General features: G+C 41.7%; 1 protein-coding gene and 1 non-coding gene across 2 annotated transcripts in view; both read left to right on the top strand.

Moving 5' to 3' along the window:
- CFAP43 (cilia and flagella associated protein 43) overlaps positions 1-18,361 on the top strand; it is a 638,428-nt gene that overhangs the window by 454,222 nt on the left and 165,845 nt on the right. The window contains exon 23 of the mRNA XM_085607024.1: positions 1,568-1,774. Coding sequence (XP_085463150.1) covers positions 1,568-1,774 — 207 coding nt within the window. The remainder of the gene's footprint in view (positions 1-1,567; positions 1,775-18,361) is intronic.
- On the top strand, positions 6,269-6,375 carry LOC146867703 (U6 spliceosomal RNA). The gene has a single exon (XR_014968584.1). It is a non-coding gene; the product is annotated as a U6 spliceosomal RNA (small nuclear RNA).

Below are 18,361 nucleotides of genomic sequence, written 5' to 3'. Positions count from 1 at the left end.
TTAATTAGCATTAATTAACAAACAATGAATTAATTAAAAATAATTGTCCTCCCACCATATTCCCTATAAATGACATCACCAATGTCGTAAAACATGACACAATTAACATCATTAATTAACAATGAATTACTCAATAACAATCAACAAGCAAATCACAAACAATTATTGATAAATTAATTCACACAATTAACACTATAAAACAACTTTGAATAAATATTATATTAAAAAATATTTAAAAAATGTATTAAAATTAAATTACTTACTCCCCTATCAACCCACAACCCGCTTCTAAAAAATGACACAATTAACTCAATTAACAATTAAATAATAAACATTATTAACCAATTAACTAATTAATAATAAATTATTTGCCTCAATTAACATTATAAAATATTAAATACATAAATATACATTATTAAAAAATATTTATTAATTAATTATAATTAAATTACTTCCCACCCTACTCCCCTATAAACCCACAACCTACTCCAAAAAATATAACACAATTAACATAATTATCAATTAAATAATTAATGAAAATTATTAACCGTGCGGCCCCCCTCCCTATACAGAATAATGTCGGCCTTGGGGGTGGGATTCCCGAGGCCTGTACAGCTAGGGAACAGGGACACAACCCCCCCCCCCGCCCTCCCATTAATAGTACAAAGCAGTCCCAGGCTGCTATTTTTTTCTTCTTTTCATGGTCCTGTTTGTTTTTGGCCCCTGTGTGGGACCCCTCTGTGTCCTCCCCATGGGGCCTATGTGGTCAGGGCAGCCCTAACGTGTGTGCGTGTCTGTGTGCGTGTGTGTGTGCGTGTGTGTGTGTGTGTGTATATTTTTTTTATTATTTTTTTTAATTTTATTATTATCCTTTTTACATATGTCGAACAGGGGACTAAGTCTCTGAGGCCTATAATAACTGCCAGCAACATTTTTCTCATGTTGCTGGCAGCCAGTCACAGCGCTCGCTTTCGTTTTAGTCTGATTCCTGTGGGAGCAAATTGGCTCAAGGGAAATAAAACTCCCAGGGCCAATCAGAACGCTCTATTTTTTTAAATTGGGATTCAAGAGACTCTTGTGAGAGTCCCTCGAACCCAACCATCCAGATATCTATATTCTTTTTAACTTTAATATCTTAAAAACTACTGAACAGATTTAAACAAAATCACAAAAAGCACACTCTGTGTGCCAAATGTGGTGTAATTCTGTTCAGGAGCTGTTTGCTGTAGCCCTTCTTAAAGAAATCTCCATTAGTCACAAAGTAGCACCCTTTTGGAAAGTTTGTTGGGGATTCGTTAAACAGTGCTAAAGTTATTAGCAACACAAAAAACGTTTTTCCCTTGGAACAGCCTCTTTTTAACAGAGCATCAATGATGCTTCGAGTATCACTCAACTAACATTGAGTACCATAAGCAAGAAGTACCAATTTGTTTATGAACATGGTCCTATCATGTGGAAAAGCACTGGCACATCAAATGATCAGTATGTCAGTCCTACATTCAACTCTCATGTTATCTTCAAACAGCCCTAATTCTAGAATTGTTAAATTTCTCCTTTTCCATTTCAGGTTCGAAAAGAGATTGTTGAGCTTCAGCCAGCTGTTGGCCCAGAGGAAGAAGAGGAAGTAGAAGAGCAGGAAAATACAGGCCCAGGGGATGCTTGGTCCTTGATTGGAAGCCAAAGTGATAGTTATGGGGGTAATACCTCAAACCTTTATGACCAGATGGAGCTCCATACTCGAGAACAGAAAATAAATCAGATAATATTACTACAAGTAAGAGTTACTCTAGATTATTAGATACTTATATAATAGTATTGATTCACCACTCTGAGAATACATATTGTTTTTGTGCTAGTTTGTTGCTGTTCTTAAATTTGCAAGCAAACAGTGTTCAATATGTATAATAATAATGTGTAGGGGCCCAAAGTTTTTCTTGGGAGCTGGGCATGGACCCTGCCAAATGCGCGGGTTGCTGAATACCAAGGCTGCCTAGACTTGAATCTACATAATGCTTCTTGCTTCTACTACCCTACCCTTCCTGCATCTCTATCTTTATCTAACAAGCTCTGTTTTTGTCCCTCTCTGCTTTTTCCCTTTCTTAATATTTTCCTGTCTTTTTCTTTCTTATTTTTTAGGGCTATTCTTCCTTTCTCTTTCTTGTCCCAGGTCAGCCTGATGACAAGCGTCTAGTTGGAGCATCCGTTTTAAGATATCCTCATTCCTCACACCTACTTCTCATCCCTATTTATCATCCATCATCCCTAATTCTCATCCGTCATCCCTACTTCTCTTCCATCATCCCTACTTCTGATTTCTCATCCGTACTTCTCATCCATCATCCCTACTTCTCATCCACCATACCTACTTCTCATCCCTATTTCTCATCCATCGTCACTAGTTCTCATCAATCATCCCTACTTCTCTTCCAGCATCCTTACATCTCATCGCTCAACCGCACTTCTCATCCTTCAGACCTACTTCTCATCCATCATCCCTACTTCTCTTCCATCATCCCTACTTCTCAAATAGAGATGATGGATGAGAAATAGTGATGAGAAGCACGGGTGCGGGATGAGACGTAGGAATGATGGAAGAGAAGTAGGGATAATGGATGAGGAAGGAGGGATGAGGGTTTAGAAGTAGGGATGATGGGTGAAAAATAGGGATGAGAAGTAGGGATGATGAAATAGACGTAGGGATGAGAAGCAGGGATGAGAGATGAGAAGTAGGGATAATAGAAGAGAAGCAGGGATGATGGATGAAAAGTAGGGATGAGGAATGAGATACCTCTGTGCGTTAATCCGCCTTCAGTAGTGAACTACCTGTAAACTAAAAAAAAAACTAGATTAATTTACCCGTCAACATTAGTGTCATTTGTTATTGGTATAAAACACCAGTGCACACCAGTATCATTTGATATCAGTGGCAACTAACAATCCAGGTTACTGTGCATGTTACACAAATGTTGGCTATTTTCACTTTCGTTTTAATTTAATCACAAACCTTGTTTATGAATCTTCGGCTCGTGTGGATATCCAGATTTTTTAAAACACTTTAAAGCTTTGGCCTAGGCATTCCTTAAGCATTTGGGAATATGCTGTACACCTAAAAAGATTAATACCTTTTCTTCACGGTTTTCATGAAAACAAATCAAATATTTCTTACTCCATCTCTCTATAAAAAAAGCCAGCTGCAGTTCCTGCTGTCCTGGCTAATTATAGGCCCATCTCCTTGCTACCAGCCCTGTCTAAAATACTATAGAAACAGGTGAATATACAACTGTCGAACTTCTTGGAAGCAAATTAGCTACTTCACCTAAGTCAATCAGGCTTTAGAGCCCGCCTTAGCACAGAAACTACACTGATTGAGGTATCAGAATATATTAAAGGAACCCTTTATAACCTGAAGGCCAGTTGGCTACATTAGATGTCAAAATCTACAACCTCACCACGAGAATGGACCATAAGAGAAAGTTTTTGGACAAATACAGGTAAAATACCGTTTGGTATATTAACTGTTTTGTCACTGCTGAAGAAATATGATATGATATGCTATTTGTATTGCGCACAGCTACTACGAGGAGTGTCCCGGGGCAGGCATAGGGTGGTCCGCAAGACAGGAATTAGACTTGCACAACGCATCAGGTTTTCAGTTTCTTCTTAAACAGCACTGGATTACTCGTAGAGCATAGCTCCAACAGGAGCGGATTCCATGCTGTCGTGCCCAGGAATGTTAATGGTCTGCCCCCAGATCTTTGACGCTAAAACTTTGGGATCACTGCCAAGAGTTTGTTGGTATATCGTAAGTGTCTAGTAGGGTTATAAAAGCTGAATCTAGTTCTACGGTAATATGGACCTGTCTGATGCAAATCAGCGTGTTCTAATGTCAGAGCCTTGAATTTGACTCTTTCTCCCATGGGCAGCCAGTGGAGTCCCCGCAAATGTGGTAAAATGTGAAGCTTTCTAGGCACATTAAGCAGGAGGCGAGCTGCCGCATTATGGATCACCTGCAGCTTGTCCATTAAGTACTCCAGTATGCCCAAATATAGTACATTGCCATAGTCTATTCTAGATGTCATCAGTGCCTGGATGACTGTTTCATTGCTTAGAAGAATAACAGGGGCAAACATTTTTTAAGGGACATCAGAATCCCGAAAAATACACCCACCAACCTTTTGACCTGAGGACCGAACGAAAGTCTGTTGTCAAATGTTATTCCCAGGTTTTTTACCATGTCTTTCTGGAGTCCGGGGGTGGGGGTGGGGGCATCATCAGGCCAAAAAGTTAGCCAGAGGTTTGGTTGGAATGTCCAGAAGAAGAGGATTTTTTCCTCATTATATGTGAGTTGAGTTTTGGCAAGCCAGTGGAAAACTGCAGCTAGGCAAGTTTTGATGTGTGAGCCCTTCAGCTCAGAGCCCCTATTCCGGGAGAATAGCAATTGTGTGTCATCCTCATAGGATTTCACTTTCCCTCCCAGTTCTTCTGCTGGAAATGTCAGGGGAGTGAGACATAAATTAGAAAGCGCCAGACTCCAGGTCAGGCCATGGGGGACGCCTGTATCCACTTCTCGTGGACTGGCCGAACAGAGAGGAATCCAAACTTCTATCTGCTAAAAATGACATTAGCCAGTTCAACGCAAGCCCTGACACTCCAATAGCCTGGGGACAGTCAAGTAACAGTGTGTGGGGTACCATATCAAAGGCTGCTGATAAGTCCAGCATGATCTCTCAGCATACAACATCCACCAACTCTTGAAGCCATAAAGTGTCTCTAGCAACAGTCTCTCTTCCTCTTCCATGTGAGAAAGAACTGTGCCCATCTCTCCTTAAAAGTCTGGTCTTGATCCAGCTGACATGAAGAGCTGTAGGCCAATGATACTCTTCTCTGCTGTTTCCATAATCATGAAGAAGCATCCAATTATGTGGTACCTAATTTCTTTGAAAGCTTTATGCTCTAAAACTGGTTTCAAGCTGTTTAGCCCCAAATATTGAATGGAGTTGAAATTAAATTAAAACAATTTTTATAAAGCGCATAGTTACCCGAGGGCATCCCAGCGCTGTGGGCAGAACCGATTTGAAGCTGAAGCAGGATTATTTGGGAAAGAGACAGGTTTTAAGCATCTTACAGAAAGCCATGTGGTTAGGTTCTTTTCGTAACTGCAGAGGGAGTGAATGCCACAGCTTAGCAGCGTTGTAAAAAAAAGTCGGCCGCCGCTTCTAGCCCTCTTAATTCTGGCGACATAGGCTAGATTAAGTTCATTTGAGCGAATTGAGTTGGTCTTACTCGCCATTGTGAATGAACTACACACTTCTAAGGATGAGGGTCTACAGTGAGGGCATCTGGTACTTGGACTGCCTCCTCTGTTTGATATGATCTAACACTCCATTCTAATTAACCATTTCTCAGATGCAGGAATAGCAGCTCCTGCCTTGCAGTGGCTCAGGTCCTCCATCAGTGTTCAAATCCCAGGTGTGCCTTTACAAACAACTTAATGCCGAGATTTGGCCAACTTTTGAGCAGCTAAATAGGTCAAAATAGATCGCCTAAGGAGATTGCCCTGCGATCAGACACATTTGGTTGCCCACTAACCGCCTCAAAATGAGCAGTGGTAAACCTGATGTCCTTGTCAGAGGAGGGAAGCAATCCTGGTGGGCTAGTAGGCTTTGGCCTGTGTCTCTTGGTCTCTTGCCTCTTCCTGTTCCTAGCTCCACAAACCTGCTGGCATCTCTGAGACACACAAATTCAAAAGGTGTGCTTCTCCTAGTTTCTGCAGTTCACCTTTTGTGGAAGAACCTGCCTATCAAACCTGAAGAACTGCATACCATGACATTACAAAAGATATGTGCTATGAATGCATGAGTGGTCCTTCGCCCACTTCATTGACTACTAGCAACTCAGTTTATCACATTTTAACCTGCACATCTGTTGTCAAAGCCAGACCGGCCCATAAAGCATTAAGGCAGTGCCTTTTCAGTGTGTGGGCCAGTTTTTTGGCTGTCTGTGGGGCTGTTTTATGGTCTGCTGGGCCGGTGTTTACTGTTAATTACCTGATATCGAAACAAACATTACTTGCTGCAAGCTCAAAGATCCATGCAGTCTCTCATATCCTGAAAAATACTTACACAGCACGTCTTACAAGTTCAAAACTGCCTCAATAGGGGCAACAATTTTTAGCTACCTAATTCGCTAAGAGGAGGCACTTTTATTTTGATTTCCGAACCTTTTTTTAGTCCTAGTCAGACCCTGTCTGTTGTTTTAATGCTAGTCTGTGCTTGCTTCCGCAGCACATATACTAAAATTAGAATGATACAGAGAAGATTAGCATGGCCCCTGTGCAAAGATGAAACGCAAATTTCTGAAGCATTCCATATTATTAAAATAAACTCAAACAGATATATAAATAAATAAATTCAAAATCAACAAACAGGATAAACTGTCATGGTACCGACCATCACAAGCATTGAGGTTCGACAATTCGAAGAGCCAGGTGCCATTGTAAAGAGTACTGGAGATCTGCTTTTTATGGCCCACAGATATGGAACTTTCTGCCAGAAGATGTTAAGCATAAGCACACTCTGTCAACCTTTAGGAAAACAGTAAAAATGTGTCTATTTAAGTCTTAAGCTACTTTGGGCTCATCAGTAGCGACACACTATAATTTGTATGATTGTTTAAGAGAAGTTCGGCTGCAAAAGAAAATTAATTTTGTAGTGTGTGCCAAACAAAGAAATACATCTGATTACTGGTGCTTGAGTTTTCTAATACAATAAAGAACTACTTTGTCTCTTGGCCTTCATTAATCCTTAGTTTAAGTGTGGCCACGCAGGGTCGGACTGACCATAGCGGCAGTCACGGCCTGGTGGTCGCAGGGTGGAGTGGGGTGGGGGGACGGGCGAGGGGTGCTGGGGACGCGTGAGGGGTACTGGGGACGGGCGAGGGGTCATAAGGGAAGGGGGGGTCATGCGGGGAGATGGGGGTTTCAATAATTAAAAAAGAAAATATTTGCCTTTCTGCCGGCCCGGGTCCCACGTCTTCACTGCTCGGTCTGCTCCTGCTTTCGTGCCTCTGGCAGGACTGCCCTCCCCTAAGCCAATCACAGTCCTCCAGTGGAGCGTTATGATTGGCCAGGACGCTGCCCAGCCAGGGGCTGCGGGGGATTGCATGTTCTTCATGTAGGCTGCAGTGCAGCCTGCGTGGAGAAGTTCAGAGTACGCATGACTGGTTTGGGTAGCCCGAGAGGGCTGACTAAACCAGTCATGCGTACTCAGGAGTGGGCAAACCAAAGTGTCCTGCTCAGGAAGCTCCGCCCAGTTGCCCGCCCGCAATGTAGAAAGAAATATAAAATAGTATTAACCAAAAGTTATTTCCATTTTATGTTTTGGCTTACCCGCACTGTGAGAAAGCAGTGGGGCAACGCTCCTCCGCCCAAGGGGAGGAGCTTCCCCTGTGTAGCGGGCATCTGGCGTTTGTCCAGGAGGCTGGAACAGTGGGGCTGATTTTGAAGCAGTGGGGGCTGGTTTTGTTCCTAGGGGCCGGCTTTGCAACAGTGCTACAATATCGGCTCCCAGTAACAAAAGCAGCAGTGCTGGGGGCCGTTTTTGTTAAGCAGCAGAGCTTGATCCCTCCCCCCTGAGGTGGGGGCCGTTCTGACAACATTGCCAGAGCTGCTTTGGGTTCTCAGTCTGGCCCTGTGGTCAAGAGTCCAGAATATGGCCATCAGTCTGGCCTGCAGGCTCTGTAAATATGGTAATATTTTGGCAGGGAGCAGCTGAAGAGCTTAATTTATTGAGATCGAACCATAGGAAAATCATCACAAAAATCATTTTTGAAAAAACAATCACATATAAAAGCAAGATTCTAACCAGCTGTACTACACCCTTAGGCATCTAATTTCTGCACCCAACGGGTATTTTTGGTTCTATGAAGTGCATGCATTCCACAACCACCTACTTGTTAGCTCATCATTAAAATGTGTCTCCTGAGGATACTTCTGTGACAGGAAGGCCTGTGCTTGACCTAGACGGAGGGTCCCAAAATTACATATCTAGACGAAGCCCTGGTTAGAGCCCATCTTAGAAAACAAACCACTGCCTACTATGCCGTGGTGACGCTTGGGTGATCCCCCAATGCAGTATCTTAAACAAAATTGATTCAAATTGGGTTTCCTAAAGACCCTGGCCCCCATAAACTCTTGACGTTAGGGGCTGCTACTATGAATCTAGTGGCGAACTGCATTATTGATACTTCAATAAGGACAGCAGCACTCCTGAGGGCTTAGAAGCAAGCGATGATCCTTCCACTTATAAAAAAGAAGAAGTTTAATTTATTCGACTTTAAGCACATTGCACCAGATCTAAATTTTCATTGATGTCCTTTCAGAGCATGTCCTAGTTTCAGACGTATGCTATCTATCTGACTTGAATTCAAATGAAGGCTCCCGGTTTTCCATTTTTACGGATTTCTACAGATAAATACAGACAGACAGCAATGTTTTCTGTCTGCATTTATTTTTAAAAGTGGATAAATACAGAAAACTGGGCTTCTTTTAATTGACTCTCCATGCTGTCTTTCATGAATTATAGCCCAGCAGCTGAGCAGATGGACAGCATGGGAAGTTACAAAACAGGATGACATTTCTTTAAATAATGGTATATGTCAACATACATTTGTGGTATTACTATACAGAGAAAAAACGTTGCGGGTGTGGACGGATCATGTGGTAACTGAGGTGGGGATGCTGTTCTCTGGGGAGAGCCTGCAGTCCTTTGAGGCGCTGGTCGGAGACTTCGAGCTCCCCCGGGGCCAATTTCTGCGGCATAGACAGCTCCTCATGGACTGCCGTAGGCATTGGGGGGGGATTGATGCGGAGCCCCCCTCCCACCCGGTCATCCATGCGGTCCTCCAGATGGGACCCGGCCGCCATCTAGTCACATGGCTATACAAAGCGGTGAGAGCCCTGCGGAGTCCTACGCTGGCGACCCTTAGAGAACACTGGGAGGATGACTTCCAACGGCCCCTGCATGACAGGGAGTGGACGAGGGCTCTAGAATACACTAAGAAAGTGTCCCGCAACTACCGATTTAAGAACATACAGTTGCATATCCTGCATAGGGCGTATCTCACCCCCGAAAAGTTGCAGAAATATTTCCCCGAGGGGGTGTTTGGCTGCCCTAGATGCTTGGAGCCTGCTGCCTCGTTCAGGCACATGTTCTGGGACTGTCCGACGCTCCACAGTTACTGGCGCACAATTCACTCTGCCATAGAGACGGTTACAGGGTTCCAGGACCTAGGCACATGGGAGGCGTGTGAGCTGGGAATTCATGGACGGCATAAGCGGCAGAAGGTGGAGAGGAGGTTTGCCTTCTTAATGTTGATCCTCGCTAAACGATGCATTGCTATGCACTGGAAGGCGCCGGGGGGGCCCCCCATAGCAGCCTGGGTGGGGGCCGTAAGGAAGTGGGGCAAGGCGGAGGAATCCACACTCAGAACGGAGGAGGCCCGTGGGATGCGCAAACACCCGATCTCCATGCCCTGGGCCATGCTAATGCACACATTCACGCAGGAAACTGAAGCCGCGGCGAGCTCGGGACTGATAAACCCCTCGGGGGCGCCCGCCACTCCAGAATCCACCCTAGGTGATGCGCAGGCAGGTCCAGCACCCGGTGTCTCGCAGGGGATGCCACCACAGGCCCCACAATCGGAGTCCTCATAGGCCAGGCGCAAAGCTCCTGACCCCCCCCCCCCGCCCCCCTCCCCATCTCAGTGTCCACGACCACACCGGCCCCCCCCCCACATGATGGTCCGACCCCTAGAGCGCGCAGCTATTGGTACTCCCGATGGGCGACACAGTGCACCCCCCTTTCCCTGGTTCTCGACCCCCAGTTAGTTCGTGTTTATTCAATGGCCGCACTTCCATAGCCTCTGCGACGCCCCTTACAGGGGGTACAGTCACATTGCACGGCACCCCTGCCGCGAGGCGATCATGGCACACTCCAGTAGGGCACACTCAGAGGCTGGACCCGGGCACACATCTGCAGCCCCACTCAGGACAGAGATGTACGGCCTGTAGGGCCGAGAGGCTGCTAGACTGTAAGAACTGTGTCTGGGCGCACTCGCAATGTGATTATCTGTGGTCATGGTGATACCGCATGTGCCTATGTGTTTTCCTATCTATAAATGCCAATAAAGAAAGTTAAAAAAAATAATAAAATTACTATACAGAGAAAAAACTACGACTGTCTACTGGTTTAGCACTTATAATCCCAAAGTTTCTTATTTAGTATTCAAATCCTGTGCACAATGCTTCCGGAGTGCGTCGTAGAGCAACTCCACTGAGAGTCAGATGAAGATGAGAAGAATAAAGGAGGAAGGTGCACCAGTCAAGAAGAGTCCAAGTCAAATCGATATCTTTAGGTATTCCCTTTATTTTCTTAAAAAGACTCAGCCAACGCGTTTCGTTCCACCCAGGAACTTCTTCAAGGCTGCAAACAATTGACATCACAACATAGAAAAACATTTATAATATATAGACGATGAACATATATAACTTGAAACATACTGACAAGTTGCACATGTTAAAAAAATATCACAACTACAATGATTGGAACAGACATAAAAACCAGTCATAGATAATAAACATGTATATAGAGAATCCAGAACCATATACAAATCAAACATAAATGACAAAAACATGCGGCTTTAGTTGTTCAGTGCGGGCACACTATTAAGTTGCAATGTAATTAAAAGCCATTATATGTGTATTCAAATATACGTATAGTCCCAAGTCACATGATAAACATGAAGGCTTCAAATGATCGTACATGGGGCACGATAGGTTGATTGTACCTTATAGTAATGGTCAAAACGACAGTGGTATCCATCGACACATTCATAAGTTTTAACCCAAGGAACAAAAAGGGGGGAGTGGGAAAAACAATATATTTTTATATATAAATATGTATGAGAGGCAAGCTGGTTAAATGCAAAAGATTCCAACACTCACCAAATTCAAATCTTTATGGCCAAAAGATAAGACAATGCAATGTGACAGGATCCCACATGCATAGAAATTTTCGAAATACGTAATGTAATAAGGAAATATATGCTATTTAGTACACACGAGTTGTGCAGGTACCATTATCAAAATAAACAAATGAGTACTCAACGATAATTAGTGTCCTAAAGACAAGCAAAAAATGAAATGACAGAACAAAGTGGAAGAACCCCCATTCGCGTGATACATGAATTGCAGTACTTAATCCACCATATAGAAAATAAAGAGGGAATTTGTAGTCTCACTACAAGAGGCAAACATTTATTAAATGCAGACCTAATTAGATAGGGAACAAGATAAAATATATAGGTCAAAAGAATCTATCATTAAATAGAGTCGATGGAAATCGATGAGAAAGGCGACTTACCCCCAAACAAAAGGTGATGTGTGTCTTAGAATGAGGTAGTCTAGAATAGCCAGAGCTTCAAGCATATATTTAACTTGCGCTCCACAGTTAGAAACAAATATAAGCGGGTTCCAGTGATCTAAAAATAAATAAATATAAAATGACCAGCTGTATGCTAATGTAACGTGAAGTCTCAAAAACGCAAGAAATGACAAGTGCAAAGCAGTATTAATAAAATACATTCTAAAACCAGCGCCCATTCGAGCTAAGTTAACCTAATAATGAGGTTTGTAGTCCAATAAACAGGAGGCGTATAAGTGACTGAAAAAGGGGGGAGACCCCATAGGATAGCTCAATCACTAAGTAGATAGACGTCCATATATACAAGACAAACATATGGCTATCTAGGGTCACAAGGGTTGACCAAGTAAGCACAAGCGCCCACAACATATCGCATAATAAGGAAATATATTTAAAAGATATATCGATATACGAACCGTGCAAAATAATTTCTAGAAAAAAGAACAGTCGATACATGGACAGTCCCCGTTAATCATGCATAGTAGAGTATTTTACTGTTGTGTTATCACCCCCGCAACACAAAACTGTCAATAAAGTGCAGAAAAAGTACGTACCCGGGAAGTCGCATGGTCCCAAATGGTCCAAGGTAACGGAAATGATGAGCAACCAATCTGTCGAGGTCGACACCAAACATTTTAAAATTAAGGGCACCGCGCATATAGTTGCAAGGGGTCACATGATCCTCGGAATCCAAGTCGAAGAGAGCGAAAACGGACAGGGAAAGTAGCGTCGCCATGATGGATCGGTATGCAGGGCCATCATGTCCTCGTGTTGTATTGGTGACGAGCAATAATAAAAATATAAAAACGACGCATAAATTGCAGGACAAGCTTACTATGCCTATTATATGGCAGATCGAAAAATCATAAGTCCTTGGCAGCAGTTAGGTCAAATATAAAATTAAAAATAATTGACCAAAGTGAACGCCAAGTATACCGGGCATATCGTAGTATTAGGTCACATGATCCTCACTGACATAGAAAGAGGACAAGGAGGATAGGGGGGGCAGGGAAGTATAAACGCCATGATGGAAAGGTGTATAAAACCATAATAGTCTAATTAAATCATGGTAAAGCGATATAGAGACGTCACGTTCGTACCAGAAAGTCCCAATTTAACCAATGTTAATGGATCAACGGAGAATCCGTATACAAGAAGATATGGTTAGACCACGCTAACGTAACGTAGGCCGATAGACCCCAGATATAAAAAGATATAAAACAATGCTGGCAATTATAACTTAAGGTGGTTGGGACCCCAAGTATGATCCAATTGAAAAGATGGTAAGGCTCAATACGTATAAGATGGTATAAGGGTGGACAACCCCAATAATCTAAGTGACAAGAGCAATGTACACAGAAAGGTCACAAAGAAAAAAATCTGTATTGATAGATGATATATAATAGATTATTATAATCTAGGGTTGGCCAATATGCAGAATATATTTTTAAAGGAAGTAGTGCATCTCAGAATCAGAGTTGTGCCCTACTATGGTAGCACGTAGGCGACGAATCCACTTGGATTCTAACTTCCTAAGTGCCAGTTCCCGATTTGAGCCTCTTTTGCCTATGGGGACGTGGTCAATACCATGGAACCAGAAACTATTACTGCCGATATGTTTGTTGTTATAATGTTCAGTAATAGGATATCTGGTATCCCTATTGTAAATGGCTCTTCTGTGTTCTTGTATACGTAATTTAAGACATCTCGTAGTGCTTCCTACATATATGGTATTGCATTCACATCCTAAGATGTATACCACATGGGTCGTGTTGCAATTGATGAAATAGTTCATATGGTAAGTACGAGGGCTATTGTAGGAAAAGGACTTAATTCTATTTTTCCCATTGTTACAAATATTGCAAGAACCACATGTGAAGAAGCCCTTAGGTTTCTTGGGTAGCCAATTGTCATTACCTTGGGGAGTCACAACGTAGCTAGGGCAAAGTTGTTTTCTTAGAGGGGAACCCCTCCTGTAAGTGATGGCAGGCCTGTTGGTAATACAATCCTTGAGTCCTGGGATCGAGGCGAGGAGATGCCAGTTTTTACGTAGAGCATTGAAAATACCATTACTATGGGTTGTGTATTGTGTAATGAACCTGATTTTCTTTTCATTTATATTTTTCCCTTGTTCAGTTGTTTTATCGATTAATGTGGAGTTCCTTTTAGTACGAATAATTCTCTCCTCTGCCTTGTCCAGTATTTTATAATTGTATCCTCTATTTTCGAATCTTTTCCTAGTTGTCATGATATTAGTTCGAAAGATCTCCTCCGTGCTGCAATTCCTTCTGATGCGAATCATTTCGCCAAAGGGAATGTTGTTGATGACTGAGCTAGCATGGGCACTGGAAGCATGTAGAACAGCGTTACATGCTGTCTCTTTTCTGTACAGTTTACTCTGTATTTCCCCATTCTCAATGAAAAAATTTATATCCAGGAAGTTTATATTGTCCTTATGATAGGACATCGTCAGTCTGATGTTAAAAGCATTGTCATTTAGGTACTCAAAATACTGTTGTAACATCTCTACAGTCCCCGACCAAAGGCAAATGATGTCGTCAATGTACCTCCCCCAAAACACCATGAATTCAGTCCAGGGGGAGGCACCTCGGGCCCAGGCATGCTCCTTCTCGTACCACCCCATAAAGAGGCAGGCGTACGAGGGAGCAAACCCGGAACCCATCGCTACGCCCTTGATCTGTTGGTACCAATTGTCATCATGTAGGAAGAAATTGTTCATCAGAATTATCTCCACCATTTCCACAATCATTTCATTATATTCATAATGTTCGGCACCATCTCTGTCTAAGAAGGAGCGCATAGCCATAATGCCGAAGTGCTTGTCGATACATGTGTATAGGCTTATGACATCGAAAGTCACGAATAGGAGTTCCTCAGACCATTGGAAATTCCTAAACTTGACAAGAATATCCTTACTGTCCTTCACGTATGAAGGGAGATCAAGCACAAATTTCCTTAATTTAGCATCTACAAATTTGGAAAGGTTCTCTGTGGATGATCCCACCCCCGAAATGATTGGTCTACCCGGGGGGAAGGGCCCCCCTTTGTGTATTTTGGGTAAGACGTATATGCAGGGGTAAGAAGGACAATTAACTTCAGGTATCGATATTCATCTTCCGAGATAAGGCATATGTCTCTCCATTCGTTAAGCCTGCCATTGATCATTGTGACAAGGGTGGGAATGGGATTATGCGCGATCGATCTGTAGCAAAGGGTATCGCCAAGTTGTCGATTGATTTCGTTCAGATAATCTGAGCGATTCATAATAACCACATTCCCACCCTTGTCAGCCTCCCGTATAACAATGGTGGTATCATCCCTGAGACGTTGTAAAGCCAATCTTTCAGTTTGGGACATGTTCTGAGTTGGTTTTGGTTTATATTTATTTATTTTTTCCAAAGCATATAATTCCTCTGAAATTTTCTTATGGAAAACGTCAATGTTGAGGTCATAACCAAAAGTGGGCATGAATTTGGACTTGGGGCGAAGGCCACTTTCCGTATGGCCGTCTTGTTTAATGTCAAAGTCATTAAGTAATGTAGACATGTCGTAACCGTCATCATCACAAATAGAGAGGAGGCATTGAATATTTCTAACATCTGCAATTGAATGTGAAGTCGGTTCACTACAGGAAATACCCTTAGGTGGTTCTGGTGGTCTGTTGGCAAAGAAATCATGAAGTTTTAACATCCTTATAAACTTAAATAAATCCACATGTGCATTAACTAAGTCTCCACTTTGAGTCGGACAGAAATTTAAACCTCTACTGACTACAGTAATCTCATCTTCATCAAGTGTTTTATTAGAGAGATTAACAATTTTCAAATGACAACCATCATCAGTATTGGCAACAAGCATATCATAATTCTGCACTACTTGACATTTGTCTTTTTGGTTCTGCCTGCAGGTTCCGGTTTTCCGATTATAGTTTTGGAGCTTGCCTTTTTTCCTCCTCCCTCCCCGTCTGGTTTTTGTTCTTCTCTCTTTTGTTGCAATCTGTTGGAAATGCGTAGTTTCGCCAGTTCTTTCTGAAAAGAAGTGGCCCCTTCCCCTAAAGGGACGTCATTTGTCAAAGAGGATGAGGCAGTACTTCCCTGTGATGACACTGATAGGTTACTAACGGAACTGATATCATCGCTTTCACCCTTGTCCTCTCTATTTCTCTTCTTATCTTCCAGCCCTTGGACGTTATCAAATTTCTTATGGAAAGTGTAGATTCTTCCATCGCGATAGTCCCTATCGTCTCTCTTGATTTTTCTTAACTTCTTGTCCTTTAAGTAAATCTGGTGATTATCTATGATCTGTTTTAAAATGGCATAATTTTTCTCTATTAGATCCTTCTCTTCAATCTCACTGATTAGTTTTTCAACTAAGCTTATCTCTTCCTGAAGCTTTTCCCCTTTTTCCATTGCGTGTTTGACCAAGATTCTCATCATGGTCTGTGAAGCTCCCTCCAAATTACACTCCCATTCCTTGAGGAGAGCATCACTTAGATCTTCAAAGGTGGGGAAAATTAGAATACGTAAGCCCCTTGGAACCTTGCCATTTTCCATATACTGTTTCAGGGTAACTCCGTCCCACCACCGACTTAATTCTTGTTTTTTTAAACGTTCCAATCTAATAAACAATGTTTTTAAACTGTTCTTTTGTGTGGATTCTGGACTGGTTTTTTCTTTAGATATCCCTGTACCAAAGAGGTTATGAGCCATTTCCTCCCGGCCATCATCAAATTTAGACATATTATTAAATTGATATTATACTATTCACGGGATAAGTGCACAAACAGTCAACAAAGTATTACTATACAGAGAAAAAACTACGACTGACTACTGGTTTAGCACTTATAATCCCAAAGTTTCTTATTTAGTATTCAAATCCTGTGCACAATGCTTCCGGAGTGCGTCGTAGAGCAACTCCACTGAGAGTCAGATGAAGATGAGAAGAATAAAGGAGGAAGGTGCACCAGTCAAGAAGAGTCCAAGTCAAATCGATATCTTTAGGTATTCCCTTTATTTTCTTAAAAAGACTCAGCCAACGCGTTTCGTTCCACCCAGGAACTTCTTCAAGGCTGCAAACAATTGACATCACAACATAGAAAAACATTTATAATATATAGACGATGAACATATATAACTTGAAACATACTGACAAGTTGCACATGTTAAAAAAATATCACAACTACAATGATTGGAACAGACATAAAAACCAGTCATAGATAATAAACATGTATATAGAGAATCCAGAACCATATACAAATCAAACATAAATGACAAAAACATGCGGCTTTAGTTGTTCAGTGCGGGCACACTATTAAGTTGCAATGTAATTAAAAGCCATTATATGTGTATTCAAATATACGTATAGTCCCAAGTCACATGATAAACATGAAGGCTTCAAATGATCGTACATGGGGCACGATAGGTCGATTGTACCTTATAGTAATGGTCAAAACGACAGTGGTATCCATCGACACATTCATAAGTTTTAACCCAAGGAACAAAAAGGGGGGAGTGGGAAAAACAATATATTTTTATATATAAATATGTACGAGAGGCAAGCTGGTTTATGTTTGATTTGTATATGGTTCTGGATTCTCTATATACATGTTTATTATCTATGACTGGTTTTTATGTCTGTTCCAATCATTGTAGTTGTGATATTTTTTTAACATGTGCAACTTGTCAGTATGTTTCAAGTTATATATGTTCATCGTCTATATATTATAAATGTTTTTCTATGTTGTGATGTCAATTGTTTGCAGCCTTGAAGAAGTTCCTGGGTGGAACGAAACGCGTTGGCTGAGTCTTTTTAAGAAAATAAAGGGAATACCTAAAGATATCGATTTGACTTGGACTCTTCTTGACTGGTGCACCTTCCTCCTTTATTCTTCCCATACATTTGTGGTATAATGCTAATATTTACCAGTGAATGTATTGTTATGTAATATTTGGCAGCTCAAATAGCTAAAACACGACCGACATCAAAGTATGACTGCGTGTCTTATCAGTTAAATAAATTTGAAAATGTACAGTTTTACAACTACATTTATCCGCAAACCACTAAATAAATATGGGTAAATACAGATAAAATGGCCAAAAAATAAATATGGATAAATACAGACAGAAAAGTTCAACAAAAAACAATAACATAAAACCGGGAGCTCTAATTAAAATGTATTCATCAACCTCTAAAACTAAATCCAAATTTGAAGTCCATATGGAAAGGTTTATGAAAAGACTATTGATAAAGATGTATAGTTAATAGTGCTTCTACTAGTTTTGGAATATTACACATATTTTGCCTGTTCCCTTCTAAGTGCTTAACAACAGGAATTATTATTGGTGAGAGAATTTCTGACACCTCACTACTACTTTGCTCTTCTGCCCAGTTTGAGTCAGTTGCTGGCAGAACAAAGACAATTTACACAAAGTCCAAGATAGAAAGGAATGATTACTCCCTGTTTTCTAAGACACATCTATCCCTGAATTGCTATTTATGTATTTATCTCCTTTAAATTTGTAGAGCAGAGACAGAACATTAAACTCAGTCCCCACAATAGGCCTCCTAGAGCAGAAGGAAACTTAAGTTGGGAGATTTCCCTTGAGTTAGTGGGAGTAACTCTGCCTGCCTGAGAAGGAGTTAGGATTCTGAGACAGCTCAGGATTCCTCAAGAAGTTTTGCTGGTGCAAGAGACTGTACCATAGACTTTTCCCTGAAATCATATCCCAGCATTTGATTATATGAATGCAAAACCTGGCAATGAAAAGCACTGGAATATTCGCACTATTAGCTAAGGGGTTATCACCAGCAGCTGACTCACTTTACCTTTTAGCAACTCCCTGGGTAATCCATTTGTAGCA

This window comes from Triturus cristatus, chromosome 1_2, assembly GCF_964204655.1.
Source record: "Triturus cristatus chromosome 1_2, aTriCri1.1, whole genome shotgun sequence".
NCBI lineage: Eukaryota > Metazoa > Chordata > Amphibia > Caudata > Salamandridae > Triturus > Triturus cristatus.
The sequence above is the reverse complement of the archived record's forward strand: the minus strand, read 5'-3'. Positions and strand labels throughout refer to the sequence as shown.